Below are 21,680 nucleotides of genomic sequence, written 5' to 3'. Positions count from 1 at the left end.
ATCTTATTGCCACTGTATCTGAACTATATTCCACCTCTTTCCATCTCAGTGCCATTCCTTACCTCTCAGTTGCTGTCCTTGCATCTGTTCTTGTACTTTATAATTCCGTCTCCATAAAGAGGCCACAACAAGCAGTTAGAGTCTACAACTTGGCTAGTTATACCACTCTTTGAAAGCTAACTGTATTTAGAAAGGGAGCCACAGAAGAAAACACATCCATCTCTGCACTGTACACCTCAGTACCTGCACGGCCTGGCGCTCGCAGTTCTAGGGTTTGGTTTGGTTTGGTTTTCTTACTGTCTTTTTATTAGGAAGATATTCTTTAGCCTAAGTATTTCCTGACGGTGGTCCCATAATTATTTTGAAGTCCTCTTTTCCACTTTCCCTAAAAAAAGTTACATTTGGAAAAAAATAAAACCTTCTTGTTTCTTTCACTAATGTATCTGTTAACCTTTATGGTTTTTCATGTTTATTAATGTGTTTGTTACTTAGTTTTACTAGCCTGAACTCTCACTAAGATTGGGCATTCATTGCCTCTTGTCTCTGCAATAAGAATGTCTTTTTTCCCCCTCCACCAATGGTCTCTAAAGCTGTAGCATGCATATTAAGAAACATCAAGTTGTTTTTAAGATGGTACCTGTTTATACTTTAGTCTTTAGAATTTTAGGCCCACTTCATGAACTGTTTTGTGGAAAAGGAGATCCTTAAGCTTTGAATTGGCTCCTCCTATCTGAGTCTGGAGCTCTGCAAGCACCTGTGCAGCAGCACACTGTACCTGACCGTTAGCATGTGGCCATTACTATATGCTTGGTCAGCTATTCTCCTTTGGGGGGAGTGTTTTGTGTGTCTCGTGTCCAGGTTAGCTTTGAACTCTGGATTCTCCTGCCTCTGCTGCCAAGTGCTGAAATGATAGCTATGCACCACAACCCAACAAGCTCTATAGTTAACATGTAGGAGATGTGCTGTGTTAGATTTCCAGTGGTATCATTTAGGGTCCACGTTTTGTTGTTCAATTATATAGGTAATTTTTTGCCTTGTTATAAAAATATATTTCTAAAATCTTGTTGTTGTAAATAAGCTTACAAGCGAATAAAGTGAATAAACCAGGACAGCTAGAATCCTGGCAGGATAAAGATCAAATGGAGGCATCGTGGAGGAGAGGTGTGAGACTCTGGAGCCGCAGTGTCTCTGGAGCACACTGTCACGTGCTGTGGGGTTTGAAGCACAGTTAGAAGAATAGCTACAAGTCAAGTGGAATTTTACATTACTGGTGGACTTTTCCTCTTATTGTTGCCTCTTCATCCTCGTATTCTTGAATTTTATTTTAGTAGCTACATCAGACTACTTGAAGTCATTTCCTATATTTGTAGCTCAGACATTGTGATTCTATACATATTTTTCTATGGCTCATTCATCAAGACTTTTAAAAAAAATACATTTATAAAATTACATTTTTAAAAAATAAGAACAATGTGACTTTGTGCCAAATTAAGTAAAATATGCTATGAGTTTACATTTTAAAGTATTTCAGTGTAAGTAACGAACATTACAGTCTCTCAGTGATGCTTGATGGCCTTGCTGTGTTTGCTAGGCTAGACTTGGCTACTGTTTCATTTGCTGCACCATTTGTAAATATTTTCTGTGTTAGAAAGCTTTGGGTGAGAGGGTATTGATAGTGTATTTTCCTCCTTTGAATTTACTTAGAACCCATTTAAAACTGTGATTAGAGAATATGGTAACTTTGGACTAAATGGTGACTTCAGTGCATGCAAAATTTAGTTTGGAGCAGAGACTCACTGAGACTGGAGTCACTTCCAGGAACTTCTAATTATAAAGTTTCTAATTAAATAGATTGCTCAGACTGCAACAATTCCATTACCAGAAGATATGTGGCTAATAAGGGCTGTGGTGGATTCTTATAAATAATTACTTAAATTCACAAGTTCATACTATGTAGAATCATTACACTAAATTTAGCTCTGTAGAAACATTACTCGTGAATTAAATACAGAGTCATATAGTAAAGCAGTTTTCAAAGCCTAAATGATAGTTCCTTAAAATAGGATCATGCCACACCCAAGATAGGAAACAAGTGAGAACTGGAAGAAAAATTGAGAGCAAACTGACACAGTTCAACTGAATTAGATAGGAGCATAATCCATCGGTCAGAAGGCCCTGTGCCTTCCAAAGGTGTGGAGTGAAGCAGTAACCAAGTGGTCCATTCTTGGTTCATCTCTAGGTGGTTTAATTTTTCTCCTATCTTAATGACATTAAGCCTATTAGGGAGAATAGGCAGGAACCTTTGAGAAGAAAATGAGAAGTTAGTGGTTTTAGTTATATGCAGTAGTAGTTTTGTATATGAGATAGTAGTTCTTAGTGTTTTGTTGAGTGTTTGGTTTTAAACAGTTAAACCAAAATAATTATTATATTACCCTTCAGTTTGGATTTATGCTAAAAATTAATCCTAAAACATTTATATACATTTATAAATTACATATAGTTACATGTTTTTAAGAGAATATGTGAGTCTCTATATCTGCTGTAGTATTCCAAGCTGGTAAGTGGAACTGTTTGTTTAATCTGCTATGTCTATTGAGAATTTTTAATTCAGTACTTGCTTAGCCTTGGGATGACTTTTTTCTCCTTATAAATTAATATGCAATCATATTTCTTGGTGATAAAAACATTATTATTATATTGACCAAAATATGGAATGTGGAACACTTTTTAAAAGCCATTGTATAAAGTATTTGTCCATGCATGGTATCCTCCTTGGTATCAGTAGATTTTCTAGGAAGAAGTAACATTAGAAGGCTATCAGTGATACTTGAATTATTCCCTATCTTTTTTTTTTCTTTTATTGGAAATAGGGGTTTTGTTTGTTTGTTTTTCATACAATATATCCTGATTTTGGTTTCTTCTCAGTCTACTTCTTCTAGTTCTTCCCTGTCAACCCTCTCATCCAGATGCACCCCCTTTCTGTTAGAAAACAAACAGGCATCTATGGGATAATAACAAAATAAAATATAATAAGATAAATCAAAAACAAGTAAATTGGAATAGTGCAAAACCAACAAACCAAAGGAAAAGAACCCAAGAAAAGGCATAGGAAACAGAGATACAAGGACCCACTTGCTTGTACACTAAGGAATCTCATAAAATGCAAAATCAGGGGCTGGCAAAATGGCTCAGCGGTTAAGCTCACTGATTGCTCTTCCAAAGGTCCTGAGTTCAAATCCCAGCAACCATATGATGGCTCACAGCCATCTGTAATGAGATCTGACGCCCTCTTCTGGGTGTGTCTGAAGATAGCTACAGTGCACTTATGTATAATAATAAGTAAATCTTTGGGCTGGAGAGAGCAGAGGTCCTAAAAGTTCAATTCCCAACAACCACATTAAGACTCATAACCATCTGTACAGCTACAGTGTACTCATATACATAAAATAAAAAATAAATAATCTTTTTTAAAAATGCAAACTTGGAAGTCATTATATATAAGCAAAGGACTTGTAGGGTGAAAAATAAAAACAAACAAAAAAGGGTAAATTTAAAAAAAAAAAAAACAACATTACGAGAGAATCTCCAAAGATGCCCTTGACTTCATTTTATGTTGGCCACCTACTTCTGGGAATACAGGCTACACTTAAGAGGAGTTTTATTGGGGGCTATTGAGATGGCTCAACGAATGGGTAAAAGCACCGACTGCTCTTCCGAAGGTCATGAGTTCAAATCCCAGCAACCATATGGTGGCTCACAACCACCTGTAACAAGATCTGATGCCCTCTTCTGGTGTGTCTGAAGACAGCCACAGTGTACTTACATATAATAAATAAATAAATAAATAAATAAATAAATAAATAAACAAACAAATCTTTAAAAACAAATGTAACTGGAGTGCCTGGGTGGGGCACACACCTCTTGGAGAAAACCAAATTTTCATTTGCAAGTGGTTCTCAATTGAGACAGCATCTGGGTTAGGGACAAGGCATGTGGCCTACTTTTCATTTTAGCTCTACATTCACATTCGATGCAGACCTGTGCAGGCCTCACTGTGCATGCTGCCTTAGTCTCTGAAGTTCATGTTTGCCATTCCTGTTTTGTTTAGAAGGTCTTGTTTCTTTGGTGTTCTCCACCCTCCCTAGATCTTACACTCTTTCTGCCTCCTCTTCCATAGATTTTCCCTGAGCCCTCAGAGGAAGGATTTGATGAAGACATCCCGTTTAGGGATGAGTGTTCTGAGGTCTCTTCACTGTCTGTATATTGTCCGGTTGTAGGTTTCTGTATCTGTTCCCATCTATAGGATGATGCTTCTCTGATGATGGCCAAGTGAGGCATTGATCTATGAGTATAGCAGAATGTCATTAGGAACCATTTATTAATACATTCCTTTAGTAGAACTATAGTATTGGTTTTACCCCTAGGTCCTTGGGCTCTTGAGTCTCAGCTTCTTGGTCAACCAAGCAACATGGCTATGAGTTCCATCTTGGGAAGTAGGCCTTAAGTCAAATGTGACATTGGTTGGTTACTCCTACCAACTTTGTACCACCATTGCATTAGCATACCATGCAGGCAGGACACCATCTTAGAGCAAAGTGTTTTTAGCTAGGTTGGTATTGTTTCTCCTTCAGTACTATTCAGAGTACCCTCTAGTACTAAGAACAGTGTCCAGTGAGGGTAAAGGCTCTACATAGGTGCCAGCTTGACTTCTCTGTGTTCAGTGAGTTGTGTAGGTATTTTCAGCAATAGCGCCTTGCCATTAGTTTGTTGCTCTTGCAACCTATAGTCTTTGCAACAGCCTGGGTTGTTTCTCTAACAACTCAACTACATGTAACCTAATCCCTGCACATTTGTTGACAAGATGTCCAATTGAGGCTCTGTCTCCTCTGTTACTTGGCAGTGTTATTTAGATTATCTTCATACGTGTGTGTGTGTGTGTGTGTGTGTGTGTGTGTGTAATACACACACACACACACACACACACACACACACACATACATATTAGGAAGCTTCTGCTACTTCCATACTATCACTCAAATAGTCTTTAATTTTAGCTGTCTTTCCCCACATTTCCTCCCTTCCTCTCTCCATTCCTGCTTGATCTCCCACTTCAGTCCCCTTTATCTATAACTGTGCATTCTATTTACCTTTCCAGGGGAGATCTATCCATTCCCTACAGTCCCTTACTTTATTCCTACTCTCTATGGTTGTATTGATTGTACCTTTCTTATCATTGACTGAACAGCTAGTTTCCACATATAAGAAAATGTGTACCGCCGGGCGGTGGTGGCGCACGCCTTTAATCCCAGCACTTGGGAGGCAGAGGCAGGCGGATTTCTGAGTTCGAGGCCAGCCTGGTCTACAAAGTGAGCTCCAGGACAGCCAGGGCTATACAGAGAAACCCTGTCTTGAAAACCCAAACAAAAACAAAACAAAACAAAAAAAAGAAAATGTGTACCTAGTATTTGTCTTTTTGGGTATGGGTTACCTCTCTCAGGATGAGTTGTTCATTAACTCTTAGTTAGCTGGCTGAAGACAATTCTTTATCATCAGAGGCCATAGTAATAAGAGATTAATGACACTAGCATGCTTGATTCCCCAAATAACAAAATTTGCACAAGAGACTGAAATGCAGTTTGCTGCAAGTGTCACTGAGAGAAGTTGTGTGTGCTTCTGTTACCAAGTCTGCCACTGAGAATATGTTTCCCCACATACTTTGCCTGCCCTTTGGTGCTGTGTACCCTCTTCTCCTCCGTGTCGTTGGTCTGTTCAGTAATGCCTGTCCTGCACTCACCTGCTTTTTTTTATGTATTGTCTTTTCCTTCTCCTCAATTAAGCATACTCGAGCAGCAGGAACTTTCTCCCAGTTAAGACATACCAAGTTCCCTTTGATCTTTCTTCCTCACCATCCCATAACCTCCCCTCTTCTACTACTGTTCAGGGCTCTGCAGAGTTTACCTTTCTATTCGACTTCATGGCCCCGCTTGGTGAACCTGCTGCAGTCTGGTTCTGGCTCCTATTATATTAGTACACCATGACAGTGTACTTTCATCAGTTGTCAGCTGTCAGGTCTCAACGTCCTTTTCAGGGATGTATCAGAACAGTCAACACACTAGCTGTCTCCACCCTTTGTGGACACACTCTTCTCTCTTTACCTATAGCACTTCCCGTCACTTGTTTGTTTGTTTGATTGGGGTTTTTTTGTTTGTTTGTTTGTTTGTTTGTTTTCTCTCAAACACTGATGTTCCCCAGGGCTCAGTTCTTACCTGTCATCAGGAGCCTTGAAGTTTCATCACAAGAGGCATCCAGGTTTGTTAGGAATCCTTGACTCTTACGTTCAGTCTCTGGTTAATTTCTCCACATGGATGGGTATTAATTCTTTCCAGAGTGAATTGTTCTTTCTTTATTGTTCTTCACTGTGGCAAATAGTAGGTAAAAGATGCTGCCTTTGTCTCTCACATCTCCGATGTTTCCCCTGAGTATTTCCCTTGTCCTTTCCCCCTCCTGGAACTGCTCTTTAGGATAGCCACGCACCTTGAGTCCTTGAGACTATGGTCAAATAGCACCTTAGCAGGCTTTTCTTTTTCTTTTTCTTTTTTCTTCTTTTTATATTTTCTTTTATTAGATGTTTTCTTTATTTACATTTCAAATGTTATCCCCTTTCCTGATTTCCCCTCCAAAAAACCCCATTCTCTCCCCTCTCCCCCTCCCTCTGCTCACCAACCCACCCAATCCCACTTCCTGGCCCTGGCATTCCTCTACACTGTGGCATAGAGCCTTTACAGGACCTAGGGCCTCCCTCTTCTCCCATTGATGACTGATAAGGCTTTCCTCTGCTACATACGCGGCTAGAGCCCCACTGGGAGCTTTGGGGAAATTGGTTAGTTCATATTGCTTTTCCTCCTATGGGGCTGCAAACCCCTTTAGCTCCTTGGGTCCTTTCTCTAGCTCCTCCATTGAAGACCCTGTGCTCAGTCCAATGGTTGGCTATGAGCATCCAACTTGTATTTGTTAGGCATTGATAGAGCCTCTCAAGAGACAGCTATAACAGACTTCTGTCAGCAAGCACTTGTTGGCATCAACTAAAGTGTCTGGGTTTGGTGACTATATGTGATGGATCCCTAGGTGGGGCAGTCTCTGGATGGTCATACCTTCAGTCTCCACTCCACACTTTGTCTCTGTAACTCCTTCCATGGGTAATTTGTTCCACCTTCTAAGGACCGAAGCACCTACACTTTGGTCTTCCTTTTTCTTGAGCTTCATGTTGTCCTTGAATTGTATCTTGGTTATTTGGAGCTTCTGGGCTAATATCCACTTATTAGTGAGTGTATACCATGTGTGTTCTTTTGTGATTGGGTTATCTCACACAGAATGATATTTTCTAGTTCCATCCATTTGCCTAAGAAATTCATTGTTTTGTTGTTGTTGTTGAGACAGGGTTTCTCTGTATAGCCCTGGCTGTCCTGGAACTCACTCTGTAGACCAGGCTGGCCTTGAACTCAGAAATTTGCCTGCCTCTGCCTCCCAAGTGTTGGGATTAAAGGCATGCACTGCCACTGCCCAGCAAATTCATTGTTTTTAATAGCTGAATAGTACTCCGTTGTGTAAATATACCACATTTTCTGTATCCTTTCCTCTGTTGAGGGACATCTGGGTTCTTTCTAGCTTCTGGCTACTATAAATTAGGCTGCTATGAACATAGTGGAGTATGTGTCCTTATTACATGTTGGAGAATCTTCTAGGTATATGCCCAGGAGGGTTATTGCTGGGTCCTCAGCTTAATTGATTCAGAACAGTATAAAAAGAGACATTATTACACAATTGGGTCCTATGTCCAATTTTCTGAGGAACCACCAAACTGATTTCCAGAGTGGTTGTACCAGCTTGCAATCCCACCAGCAATGGAGGAGTGTTCCTCTCTCTCCACATCCTCGCCAGCATCTGCTGTTACCTGAGTTTTTGATCTTAGCCATTCTGGCTGGTGTGAGGTGGAATCTCAGGGTTGTTTTGCTTTGCATTTCCCTGATGACTAAGGATGTTGAACATTTCATTTGCTCTGTAGTACTGCTAGAGGTCGGGGATGGTGATTCCACCAGACGTTCTTTTATTGTTGAGAATAGTTTTCACTATCCTAGGTTGTTTTTGGGTTTTTTTTTTTTGTTGTTGTTGTTGTTCTTGTTTTTTTTTTTTTTTTTTTTTTATTCCAGATGAATTTGCAAATTGCCCTTTCTAACTCTGTGAAGAATTGATTTGGAATTTTGATGGAGATTGCATTGAACCTGTAGATTGCTTTTGGCAAGATGGCCATTTTTACTATATTAATGAGCATGGGAGATCTTTCCATCTTCTGAGATCTTCTTCGATTTCTTTCTTCAGAGACTTGAAGTTCTTATCATACAGATCTTTCACTTGCTTAGTTAGAGTCACACCAAAGTCTTTTATATTATTTGTGACTATTGTGAAGGGTGTTGTTTCCCTAATTTCTTTCTCCTTTGTGTAGAGGAAGGACACTAATTTGTTTGAGTTAAATTTTATATCCAGCTACTTTGCTGAAGTTGTTTATCAGGTTTAGGAATTCTCTGGTGGAATTTTGGGGGTCACTTAAGTATACTATCTTATCATCTGCAAATAGTGATAGTTTGACTTCTTCCTTTCCAATTTGTATCCCTTTGATCTCCTTTTGTTGTCTAATTGCTCTGGCTAGGACTTCAAGTACTATATTGAATAGATTGGGAGAGAGAGGGCAGCCCTAACAGATTCGGAGGAAATCCAAAAAAATCATCATCACTACAAAAGGCTATACTCAACAAAACTGGAAAATCTGGATGAAATGGACAATTTTCTAGACAGATACCAGGTACCAAAGTTAAATCAGGATCAGATAAATTATCTAAACAGTCCCTTATCCCCTAAAGAAATAGAAACAGTCATTAATAGTCTCCCAACCAAAGAAAGTCCAGGACAAGATGGGTTTAGTGCAGAGCAGAATTCTATCAGACCTTCAAAGAAGACCTAATTCCAATTCTCCTCAAACTATTCCATAAAATAGAAACAGAAGGTACTCTACCCAATTCATTCTATGAAGCCACAATTACTCTGTTACCTAAACCACACAAAGACCCAACAAGAAAGAGAACTTCAGACTAATTTCCCTTATGAATATTGATGCAAAAATACTCAAAATTCTCGCAAACTGAATCCAAGAACACATCAAAACGATCATCCATCATGATCAAGTAGGCTTCATCCCAGGGATGCAGGAATAGTTTAATATACTGAAATCCATCAGCAGAATCCACTATATAAACAAACTCAAAGACAAAAACCACATGATCATCTCGTTAGAAAGCATTTGACAAAACTCACCACCCCTTCATGGTAAAAGTCTTGGAAAGATCAGGAATTCAAGGCCCATACCTAAACATAGTAAAAGCAATACACAGCAAACCAGTAGCCAACATCAAACTAAATGGAGAGAAACTTGAAGCAATCCCTCTAAATCAGGGACTAGAAGGCTTTTCTAAGAACTGTTCACAAAACAGCACTCTTTCCCTTTCATCTAGCCTGCAAGCCTTCTGTACTAGTTTAATATAGCTGGTACCCTGGGGTACACATGTGTGCATATATAGAGATATATGTGCATGTGCGTGTAATGTATAGTCATAGATGTCTGTTTTCCCTCAGAATGTAAACTCCATAGGGGTAGGGATTATTTTGTTCAATGTTTTATTGTCCGGGAAGCCTCATATGTAAGAGGTATACAGCTACCTCTTTGCATAAATTTGTGTAATTTTTGTTTTCACCTGGGTATTTCCAAAGACAAGATTAAGAAAATATTGTATAAACCTTTTTAGCTAAAATATCAATTCTGACATAAGAAGAAACATTTTTTAAGGGTATGACATACAACTTTCATTTTTCAAAGTTATAATGAATTCTAATAATTGTTTTTAAATACATAACTACTTGTTTTATTGAATATTGTTACTTGACTGAAACTAGTAAAGTAATTGAAATTTTTGTTTAGATTTTTTAAATTAATATTTTGTAACTATTCTGTGTTATTTTTCTGTACAAAGAGAAGAAAAATGGTGGTGACTATTTGAATGTTTGATTTAGATTCTTAATGGATAAGTGTGTAGTGCAGTGAGTGATATGTACTTAGGCCCTATATACAGTCTGAAGTACCATAATATAAAAAACTATAAAATAAATTTAAAATAGTGTTTTGCTTTTATAATATTTTATTTTCATTAGTTTGGTTACTTAAATACTTATAGAAATTATGTGTCTAATTTGTGATAATTAAAGAGAAACATCTGATTGCATATGCATAGTCTGTCTCATAATTTAATGACTTTTTGTCAGTATTTCTTTTTAGTATTTCTCTTTAAAGCATGTCTTATTTAATCTTTCCCTTTTTAAGTGTATAATCAACTTTATACTATTTTTTGTCATGTTACTGTCTACTTTCTTTTCCTATCTGTGTCAGAATTTTTAAGGGGGCCTGAGATAGCTTTGCTCCGTAAGCGCCTGCAGCAGCTGAGGCTTAAGAAGGCTGAGCAGCAGAGGCAGCAAGAGTTAGCACAGGCCCAGCATCAGCCTCCCACTTCCACATCTGATCAGCCTCCTCACGAGGGCTCTTCACGGGACCCTCAAGCTTCAGGTTATTGATGTCAAGTGTGCTTAAGCAGCTTCTGCAGTTGCTTTCTAACCCTGCTCTGTGGAGTCAGTGTTCCCCGGCCGTTCAAATGAGAAGCTTGTGCGTGCAGCTTTTCTTACCTTCCTGGCAAAGGAGTGTTCAGTACCTACTGCAGAGGGTGGGGCTCTCAGGAGCATTTCCCAGAGGGGCAAAGACACAGCGATCCTTTAGTTTACTGCAAAACTATTTGGAAAGAGGTAGATGTTTATTTTTAAAGTTTTTGAACTACTTTCTACTAAATCCACTGACTTTCATGCCTGCATTGATCTTTCTGTAGAAATTCCCTGTGTGTGTAGAGACCCTTAGCTTCTCCTCTTTGTTAGGTGTGTACTATGGTTAATCAGTATTTTATAGATCTGGTAATTCTTTAGCCATGCTAGCATGCACTCAATCATTTCCTTCTGTTATTTGATTTTATTCAGTAATTTTTTTACTCATCACTGCTATAGTCAACTTCTGTATATAGGGAAGCAAAAGTACTTTATGATTTGTTTCCTGCTCTTGTGCTATCAGATTCTATCTATAGTGACAGTCAGTGCCACTAAGGGTATATTAATACTCTAATTCTCTTAGTATTTCTTGAGAATAATGAAAATACAGCATAAAATAGTTTATCAAGTGGAATAATAAGTACTATACATCTTATTGTGTAGGGATTATAGTAGCTGTTAAAATGTTCATCACAGAAGAAACATATGCCTAGTTCTCAGCTAATGTATTTATAATACTTGATATATTTTGATTTATCATCCTAAGGAATAATGAGTTTAGGTGTTAGTTCCTTCCTTTGAAAACTCTGATTTAATTAGTTGGAATTAATATGTACCATTTCTGGGTAGAATTAGTCAACCTTTGCTTTATAAGTATCTGTTCCAGCAATGGTAACCATAGTTATTTGTTAATAATTTTGTGGTAAAACATAATACATTCAAGCATTTGAAATATTGTTTAAAATAAGTCATAGAAAATAATTAGGGCTTGGGACAAGGCTTAGTGGTAAAACAGTTACTTAGCATGCCGAAGGCCCTGGATTTGATCCTCCAGCGCCACAAGAAAACCACGCCCGGCTTCATCAGTTTTACATAGAAGTTCTGATTTAAATTTTGCAAGTGGGTATGGGATGTAGCAGTATCTAGCAGAAGCTGTTTGATTACCAGGGTCACAGGTGGAAAACAGCCACTCAAACGCAACAGTGAGACCGTTGTGATTTAGCTAGCTCTTTATGACAGCCCATAGGTTCTCAACTCGAGTAAAATATGCACCAGCCTACTCTAAAAGAAGGGTTTTTCTCAAGATTTATTTGTATTATTTTAAATTTTGTGTATGTGTGTGCAGGTATGTTCACATGTGTGCAGGACCTTGGCAGGACTGAGGTATCAGATTGCCCATGGAACTGGGGTTTGAGGTGACTGTGAGCCACCCAACATGGGTGATAGGAACCTAACCTCAGCCCCCAGCAAGAGCAGCAAGTTCTCTTAACCACAGAGCTCTCTCTCCAGCCTCCCATTTTAGGTTTTTTGGGGTACATTTTTCTTCTAGAAGTTAAAAAATAGACCACAAGTCATTTAGGATTATAATACACCTCATTTTCTTTCAGGAAATACAACATAACTTATAAAAAACAGTGGTTTTGTTGTTAGCAGTATTTTGAGACAGGATCTCATTATGCACCCTCAGATGCTTCCAAACTTATAGTCTCTCTTCTCATCTCCCTGAGTGCTAGCTAGAAATAGAGGCAGGCTATTTGGTTTTCTTATTTAGGATTTGAGATATGTTCTTGCTGCCTAGCTCAGGCTGGCCTTGAGTTTGCTGTCCTTGTTCTTCTGAGTGCTGAGATGATAAGCATGTGCTAGCACTAGCCAGCTTGATTAGATCTGGGGGCTTGAGGTGGACTACAGCACATGTATGTAGCTCAGAGGAACTTGAGATACTTGTGGCTCAGAACTTGCAAGGAATCGCTTCCACTGGTTTGAGTCTTGTAAATCAGACTCAGTCAGGTTTAGAGGTACTTTTTTTTTATCCTAAAAAACTTTTTTTTTCCTTCTTCTTTATCTCATCATTATCTGGGTCTGAGACTAGTTGAAATCTTGTCCTTTACCATATGACTACATGAGCTTGGGCAGTTCATTTGGCTATTGTCTGTGACTTTCCAAGTTTCCAGTTTATTTAGGTATAGCCTACCCCATGTAACAGATGACATAAAGATAGGATAGACAATGTGTACATACAGTTTTTAATACTTGTGAGAGAGTACCATCTTACTTATAATATATTATTTAGGTAATGTAGCCTACCCTGGTTAATGGAGATCCATAGAGACGGGATAGATAAATATATAGTTCTTAATACTTGTGAGAGAATCCCATCTGATTTGTAGTATATCGCATCTCTTCAGAATTTCTTCGTATCCAGACCAGTTCAGGTAGACACAGCATTGAGGATTCGGAAAGAGCTATTGGTGCATTTATCAAATGAACGCCCCAAGTAGCTGCCGCAAAGGCATTCAGTATACGGCTGCTTTAAAAGCCCAGGTCTCTCTTTCCATTTCAGGTCCCCTGAAGTCATGCATGGGTTGCTGGCTCCTGCTCAGAGTGACAACACCCTGTGGAATCTACTGGTACTTGCCCAACCACCACAGAGCCCACTGGAGCATGGAGCCAGCCTAGAGAGGGTCAGGTAGGAACTGTTTTTTCACTTATGGCACGGTTTTGCCAATTGGAAAAAAAGTAACTTTTATACCCCAAAAGGGTGTAAAACATTGATGATTATTTTTGGAAAAGGGCTTTTCAAAACTGAGCCATATTGGAAAAAATCAGCATTTAACCTATCCTGTGCAAGCAAGCTCTGTTACACTATTAGCTTCCCTGCAGTGCTCGATCAATCTGAGATAGACACACTGGTTCATGTTTTAGCTTTTGTACATAATTAATAAATCAGACATGATTCTGACCTAATTCTGCAAACCTTTGTTAATTACCTTAAGTGTTTAGAGATCTGAGGAAAACAGTTGTGAATCTTAGGTTTTAAAGTATAATTAAATGAATATATACCCCGTAGTTTGAAGAAAATTTGCATCATTCTTTTTCAGTGAGTAGAGTAGCCCTGAAAGGCAGGGAGGTAGTAGTTGAATTAACTGATTCTTTCCCGTATGTTGAGTAGCTTACAAGGATTATCTCATTAGTCCTCAAAAATATTCTGCATACTTCTTTGTAGATATAGAAATGAAACATAAAACAATTAGAATAATTTGTCCAGGATGACAATATTAGTGAAGGAAAAGCCATTCAAACCTAGGAAATATGGCTGAAGAAGTTTTGTTATATGATAGATTGTAACTTTTTGTTATTCTACAATTGGAAAAGTTCTGGTGTTAACTGACTGAAGGATTTACTCAATATCAAAGTGCAGACTTGGGAGAAATAAAGAGTAAACAATATACTATGTGAAAATAGAATACACAAAGTAAATACTATACACATAAATGAATATATATATTGAGCTTAGTACTGAATGAAATATTGCTTAACATTTTTCCTACCTTTAATATAATTTTAAATATTTTAAATGTGTTTACTTATCATACTGCTTTAAGTAGTAGACCATATATTCTGGCTTTTATTTTGTGATAATGCCTTCTAAAATATTTTACAGAAATATGGAGCAGGATATACAACCAGCTGCAGGATTGAGTTGGTACTTGCTATTCTGATGGTCACAGTGTTAATATTGGAAGTATTTATGTAACAGGAGCTATAGGCATTTGTGGACACCTAGTAATAGAAAAGTGTGCCACTTCACATATTTATGTTCCAGGAAAATAATAATTCTAAAAAGAATTGTCTGTCCCTAAGATTATAAATAAAGTAAGTGTAATAGCCAAGAGTCACAAGTATCAACCTTTAAAAGATGTTAGGCAAGTGAGATGGCTAAGTGCACGGTGAAGGCCCTGGTGGCAAGTTAACAGCTAGAGTTCAGTTTTCAGGACCCACATTGTGGAGAGAACTGACTCTCACAAGTTGTCTTCTAACTTCCATGTATGAGCTTGCTGTAGCATGTGCATTTCCACACACAGTAGTCCAAATCACAAGTAATTCTTAGAAACGCACAATTGTGACAGGCTAAAACAGCTAAAACAATGGAGATGTTTTAGTTAAAATGGGGTTTTGTTGTTGTTAGTTTAATGTAAGCTTTATTACTTGTTTTAAATGTTGTAAGACTATAGTTTCATAACAGTGAGCATTAAAGATGTTTAGTTTTTAGTGATACTTTCTAAGTTTTATTGAAAGAAAAAGATACATTTTACTTCCAGAAGATGTATGTATTTCATGATGTATAGAAAAACAAATTATTTGTGAAGTGCATTTCTTAGTGGCTTTAGAGTTGTCTTGGAGCCTTTAATTATTAAAGGAGAACATGGGGAAATGTGTAACGAATCCAGAGGGATGAACTATAATTTGTAAAAGACTCTGAAGGGTATTTTTCCAGTGTTTAATAAATTGACTTTGCTTTGCTTTAAAAAGTATAACTTTACTTCTAAAGAGTAAATTGTCTGTTTTTCAAAATAATACAGGTGGCAATGTCAGATCTAAAATGAATACCCAAGAAATCATTTTGAAAAGAAAGATATGGTAGACTAAGGAACCAATAAACATTACCATTCCCACTTGCTTTCTTGCATAGTAGACTTGTAACCACATAGTCTGGTGAAGAGATGATTGGTAAAGATGGTAAAAGCTTCAGACCTTAATGTTATGGTTTGTCTAATTCTCTGAGCAAGCTGAATGACATTAGAAGATGGAAGACTTGAGGTCAATAGACATGGTGCTGGTAGCAGGCTTCAGACTACAAATGGAAGCAATGGAATGGTGTAAATTTAGAACAAAAGCAGGATGTATTTCCTTAGCTATTCAGCTAAGGATGATCTTTACTTAATACCTGTTTGGGGAAAATGAAAAGTTATTATTAACATAGCCGGTGCTTGGCCAGGCATGCCTTATTAACAGCATTCACTAAGAACTAGGGAAACGACCTTAGAAATTAGGAATCACTTTTACATGTGATATGAATCTGTGTTTGGTACCCATACTTTCCCTCTTTGCTGTAGCTCTGCTGGGGCACTGGGGCTTCTCTCTGGTGGGTATCCTTTGTCTAAGAATGGTTGGGACCAGAAGTAGCAGGTTTGGGGAAATATTGTCTTATAACTAATAAGGTGTGTGGAGGTGGGGAGTATTCAGGACTAAGCAGCATATTACTTTGTGCTTTCTGTACATTTGATGCAAACATCAAGGTAATTTTATGCAGTACTTTTAATGTATCTATATTCTGACTGCATTCTATTGCAGGATGTTAGCTGTGAAATTTTCCACTTGTGTCAAGTCAGCTGTCAAGAGATGTGTTAAAGTACTACATTCCTGTGCTTATAAGGGAGAAAGAAGCATCTGCCTAAAACTGTTGCTGATTATCAGAATTAAGGCTTGCTAACACCAGACAAATAGTCTTTCCATTTCAGTATGCTGATGTATACCAATGTTTCTAAAAACTAGAACTCAATAATGTAATGAATTCTAAAATAGAGACTCAATGTGTCCAAAAGGTCAAAATAGAGTTGTACTATTTGAAGCCAAAGTAGAAAAAAGAAAGCACAGACCATTAAGCGTTCTTCTTGCTTTTCTTTTTCTACCAGGTACCTCTATAAAGAAGCCTAAGCTTTCAGAGTATAGTTTCATTATGCACAATATACCATAGAGTTCTTAAAGTTACATGTTTCCTTAAAGGTATTTAATTCATTGAATATTTCCCCTATAAACCACTTTCTGTTATTGAACATCCTGACTCCTTATTCAGTCCATGGTATAGCAAACAGCATCTCACAAAGTCTAGTGAGCATCTCATTTCATGCCTTCAGTCTCCCAAAGCAGGATGAAAGCCGTTCTAAGAGCTGGTGAGGGAGGGTTGTTTTGTTTTTTTAAGGGCAGGATATCTTCTGTTTAGAGGAAATACCCTATTTCTAATTATCTCTCTGGCACTTGATCTGTGCTAGATGAATTATATTAAAGGTATGTGCATGGAAGTACAATAGTGGTTTTTTCAACTCCTCCTCAAGCTTGCTAATGCTTGCCTGGAATAACGCCTTAAGCACATGGCCCTGCTTCCTCACTGCTTGGACACACGCCACAGTGCTTACTTCTCTCCCCACCCTTATCCATTTGTTTCTTAAGCTTAGAGATTATCATGACATTGCTGTGCAGTTTTCTGCTGCTTACTTTTAAGTTGAAATCTCATTTTTGTTTCAGATTCTCCTTCTTCTGTGGTTAACAAACAGCTCGGATCCATGTCACTTGATGAGCAACAGGGTGCGTGCAACAGGAGATGCGCTATGCCCATCCACCATAGTTTTATTGCAATTCTTAGACAAAGTTCTTCCTTGCTTTTGCTTAGTGTATCATTTTGATTGTGGTCTTCAGTCACTATTTTATGGACTAAATTTTCCTGTGTGGTTTTGTGCACAAAGGGCTCTTTTGGCCTAAACAGATTATGTTCTGTGTGAGGTCATTTCTGCCTTTGGCATTTTTATAACAACTTTGAAGTCTGTCCTTTAACAGTTGGTAATGAATATAATATAATTTAAAATCATAAAATCATATAGAACTATGTAAGGTTAGGATATTGCCCCATTGCTCATTTAGAAGCTATTTGAATATAGTGATATTACACATTTCCAGGTTGTTATGGTAATGCCACTTAGTTTTGTGTCATACTTAACTGATGATGGAGACAAGGTCTTCTATGTAGCCCAAGTTGGCCTTGAACTACCAGTGGTTTTGCTTAGCCTTTCTCCTGTGTCCCGGGATTACAGGAATGCTGCCATCCCAATTTTAAGCTCTATGCTCATAAACCCAGAGGTAGATGGGAAGCTGGACACTCAGCAGGGAAACGCTCGCTCTTTCATTTCCAATGGTACTTTTTTGAAGTTAACAAAGGTATAGACTCAGACTCACAGGCTTGAGGAGAACAATATGCAGTCAACAGGTTTATCAGTCAAACTTTATTACTAGCAGATTTGATCCATTGTGGAGAGAACTGGGAAAGGAGAACATTTTGACAAAAAAGAGGTCCATGGAAAGGAGAGTGCAGGGGAGACTGTAGGAAGCTGTAGTGCTTGCTTTAGAATTAAAGGCAAATTTCTTATGATCTCAACTCCGAATTCTCTAAAGGGTTCTAAGCACTCTGATATAACAATGTTACCGATATTAAGCAACAAGGAATAACTTGAATTTACTTATTTGTTTATGTATGTATGTATGTATGTATGTATGTGTGTGTGTGTGTGTGTGGTATGTGTGTGTATCAGGGTCATGCCATGGTGCAGTCTTAGTGATCAGAAGAAAGTGATCAGGGGTCAGTTCTTTCCTTTCATTATATGGGTTCCAGGGATTGAACTCAGGTCCGGCTTGGCTGCAAGCACCTTTACTGCTGACCCAACTCACCAGCTTGATTTCATTTATCTCAATTGAAAAGGTCAAATGGGTAGCTAATAAATTTCACAAATTTCTTTTTAAAAATTATGAATAAGCTTGAAATCCATAGACTTGACAGGCTGAAAGGCGGCAAATGCAGGACTCACCAGTTCATTGAGTAAGGGAATCAATTTTGCTGTAGAATCTGATTGTAATCTTCTTAGAGAAATGTTCAAAAACTAAATTTAAAACATTTTAGAAACTTGTGTACCTTCAGTCTTAAATCATTTATTTGTAAACCTGATCTTAAAAAATAATCTAAAAAAAAAATAAAAATAAATAAATCTAGGTGTGGTAGTTCTTGCCTTTAATCAGCACTCAGGAAACAGATGCAGAAAAGTCACCATGAGTAAGATTGAAAATCTGTGTCAAAAAAAAGGCAAAATACAATGAGAAAAATGAGGCAGGAGGTAGGAAAAGAAAAAAAATAACTAAATGTGAGACATACAAAATTAAGCATATTTTATCTTTACACAGTAATAAAATGGGATACAATTATAGCATCATATTATATAACACTATAGCCAGATTCATGTTTAGTTAACCATATGGAATAATTTCTATAGACTTACATTGAATATTATACCTAATTTAGTTGGCACTTCATTTATATATGGTTCTGAGATATAAAAAAGAGAAGACTCAAGTTTAACCTACACAGTTTTAGCCTCAGTGTCTGGATGAATGGGGGTGCCATTTAGTTAGGTTGGCTAGCTTAGAGATAGAAATTAGAAGGATCTTTGTTTTGGGCCCATGTAATGTGATTTACCATGTAGTTGTATTAACAGAGATGTTTTTATAAGGTCAAATATCAAATGTGTTTGGCAGAAACTACATTGTAAACAGCTGTTGTAGTTTTGTGATAAAGCCCATGAACAGAAATGTCCTAATAATGGGAAATAACCTAAGCACACGAGTTTACCTATGGTAATATGTGTTAACTGACTACAGAAGTTAAGATGGGAGTCAGGCTGGAGAGATGGATGGCTCATAAGAACATTGGCTCTTCCAGAGGTCATGAGTTTAAGTCTCAGCAATCATATAACTATCTATAATGAGATCTGGTGCCCTCTTCTGGTATCCAGGTACACATGCAGACAGAGTGCTGTATACATAATAAATAAATCTTAAAAAAAAAAAAAAAAAGTTAGGACAGCCTGCTTGTCACTAGTCTTTCTCTTTTGGTCTAATTAATGTAATAACTTTCTTTTGGCTATTCATGCCACTGTGTATTCTCTACTAGCAAACTGAGTGAACCTTTGAAAAGTGTGTGTGTGTGTGTGTGTGTGTGTGTCCATGCCATGTCTTAAAAGCCAAACATGAGCTGGTCTTTATCTTCCTAACCAGACTTTTGATCATTGCCAAGTTGCCTGCGGTGTGCTGACACTCCGCTCCTTACTCTCTCTCAGGTGGCTTACACACTGTTCCCACTCCCAAACTTAAGCGCCTTCTGCTTATCCTTTAAGTGTCAATATCTCAAAAATATGGCCTTCCAGTATATAGTATTTTGTCTTTTCTCATTTTGTGGTCTTGTTAATGACTCTCATTAGATTTGCAGTCATATATTTGTTTGGAGGATTGTTTCATGTATACCTCTCTCCATAGTCTATATGTGATCTTTTTAGTCATTATCACATATATATGTATTTATATGTGATATATATATACACACATATACATATATATGTATATATATATATGTCTTCAATATGCTTCTGCTTTCCCCAATTTTTTAATGTGTATATATATATATATATATATACACACACATATATATGCAGTGTATAGAATTTTATCAATTCCATATTTGTATCATTTTATATCAAAATATACCAATATTTTGTTGGGGTGTTTTGGGGGAAGGAGGCTTGTGGTTGGTTTTTGTTGTTGTTGTTGTTGTCTATATAGGGTCTCACTATGTAGTCTTGGCTAGCCTGGAAATCTTTATGTAGACCAGGCTGTCCTGGAACTTTCAGAGATCAAGTCACATGCCTTTGCTTCATGTGCCGGGCCAGGATTAAAGGTGTGCCATCATGCCCATTAACAGTATTTTAAAATAAGCAGATTAATTCATTAAATGATCAGCGCTATAGAAATTATTTCAGTTTAGAAAATTCAGCCTAATAACCAGGTTTACATTCTGAAATTTTCATTTGGGTAATATATAAGAATGAATGGAGGATAAGAGAGTAAGAGCATATAAAAAATATTGTAATAACCCAGGTAAGAGACAGTGAAAAATCCAGTCTAAGGCAGTAGGGTGGGAAATAAGTAAAGCTTAACAATCTTTGTGAGTAGAATAAATAGAATTCTGGCTTGGGGTAGATTGACAATATGATAATTATGACAACAACTGGGGTAATAGTATGTGATACTTTGAAACTCGATAGCCAGAGATTGAGAAAATGATGTCTATGTATCTTGGTAAGATTATAGTAAACCATAAGATAGAGCTTTCAGGAAAAACAGATAGCTGTAGGGGAAAGGGTCTGTATAGACATCCTTCACATGTTGGCTTTGAGGTATCTTAGAATGTTTTCTCTTGCTATTAAGGAGTATTTATGGGCTGGGCATGGTGGCATGTGTCTTTAATGCCAGGACTTGGGAAGCACAGACTGGTAGATCTCTTGTGAGTTCCAGGCCAGCCAGGTCTGCATAATGAAACCTTGTCCTTAAAATACATCTAAGGGGAGGGAGGGAGCGAAAGTGAGAGAGGTAGGGGAGACTGAGGTAAGTTATGAGGAAAGAAGTTTTGAGTCACTTGGTCATATGCTCTTCTGTGCATTGCCAAAAAAGGGGGAGGGGAGGAGTAAAAGCAGAAGCACATTGAAGACAGATGTCCAATGGGAAAGCTAGGAAAGCTAAGGAAACCATATTTGGTTGGTAACAGCTTAGCCTACCAGTAATGTATACAATCCTCTAAGGAAGAACTTGTTCACTTCTTCAAGGAGATATTAACTCACATGAGGACTCTATATTCATGATATAAACTTTACCTTCTTATCTGCTGCACGAATAGCCAGTGATATAAATGTATATAATTATTAAAAAATTTCATCAGTAAGATCAATTCATTGAAACTGGAAAGTGTTATTAGTAGCCTTTTTGTCTTTGGTAATTACCCCCACCAAAAAAATATCTCAGAACTACTATGGGGACGTTAAAAGATATAGAAAGCACCCGGTCACCTAGGTGATGATAAATACACATTTTAAAAGAAGAATAGTATCTCTTCCTAAGTATGAAAAGGAAAGCAAATGTGTAGTCAGAGGTCTGGCCTTGTTGTCCAGGCCGAAGTCTTGTGCTCAGTCCCATTTTAGCCTCCAAGATGGCTGGGACTACAAGAGTGTATCTACACCCCTGACTTTGTCTCACTTGTTTTATTTCTTTAATCAATATGCTTTCTTTTTTTTTTTTAATTATTTATTCATGTAGGAGTACTCTTGTCTACATGTCTACCT

The 21,680-nt window shown here is 37.6% G+C and overlaps 1 protein-coding gene across 3 annotated transcripts in view; it reads left to right on the top strand.

Moving 5' to 3' along the window:
- Dcaf6 (DDB1 and CUL4 associated factor 6) overlaps positions 1 to 21,680 on the top strand; it is a 117,517-nt gene that overhangs the window by 64,144 nt on the left and 31,693 nt on the right. The window contains exons 11-12 of one of the 3 annotated variants that reach the window (XM_029478272.2): positions 10,493 to 10,666; positions 16,996 to 17,055. The exons of 1 other annotated variant lie outside the window; for it this stretch is intronic. In XM_029478272.2, the coding sequence (XP_029334132.1) occupies positions 10,493 to 10,666; positions 16,996 to 17,055 (234 nt within the window). The remainder of the gene's footprint in view (positions 1 to 10,492; positions 10,667 to 16,995; positions 17,056 to 21,680) is intronic. One more of the 3 variants, XM_021161442.3, reaches the window with a different exon arrangement.

The sequence above is a fragment of the Mus caroli genome, unplaced genomic scaffold, assembly GCF_978045245.1.
Source record: "Mus caroli unplaced genomic scaffold, Mus_caroli_1 scaffold_1, whole genome shotgun sequence".
Taxonomy (NCBI): domain Eukaryota; kingdom Metazoa; phylum Chordata; class Mammalia; order Rodentia; family Muridae; genus Mus; species Mus caroli.
This window is presented reverse-complemented; position numbering and strand designations above follow the sequence as displayed.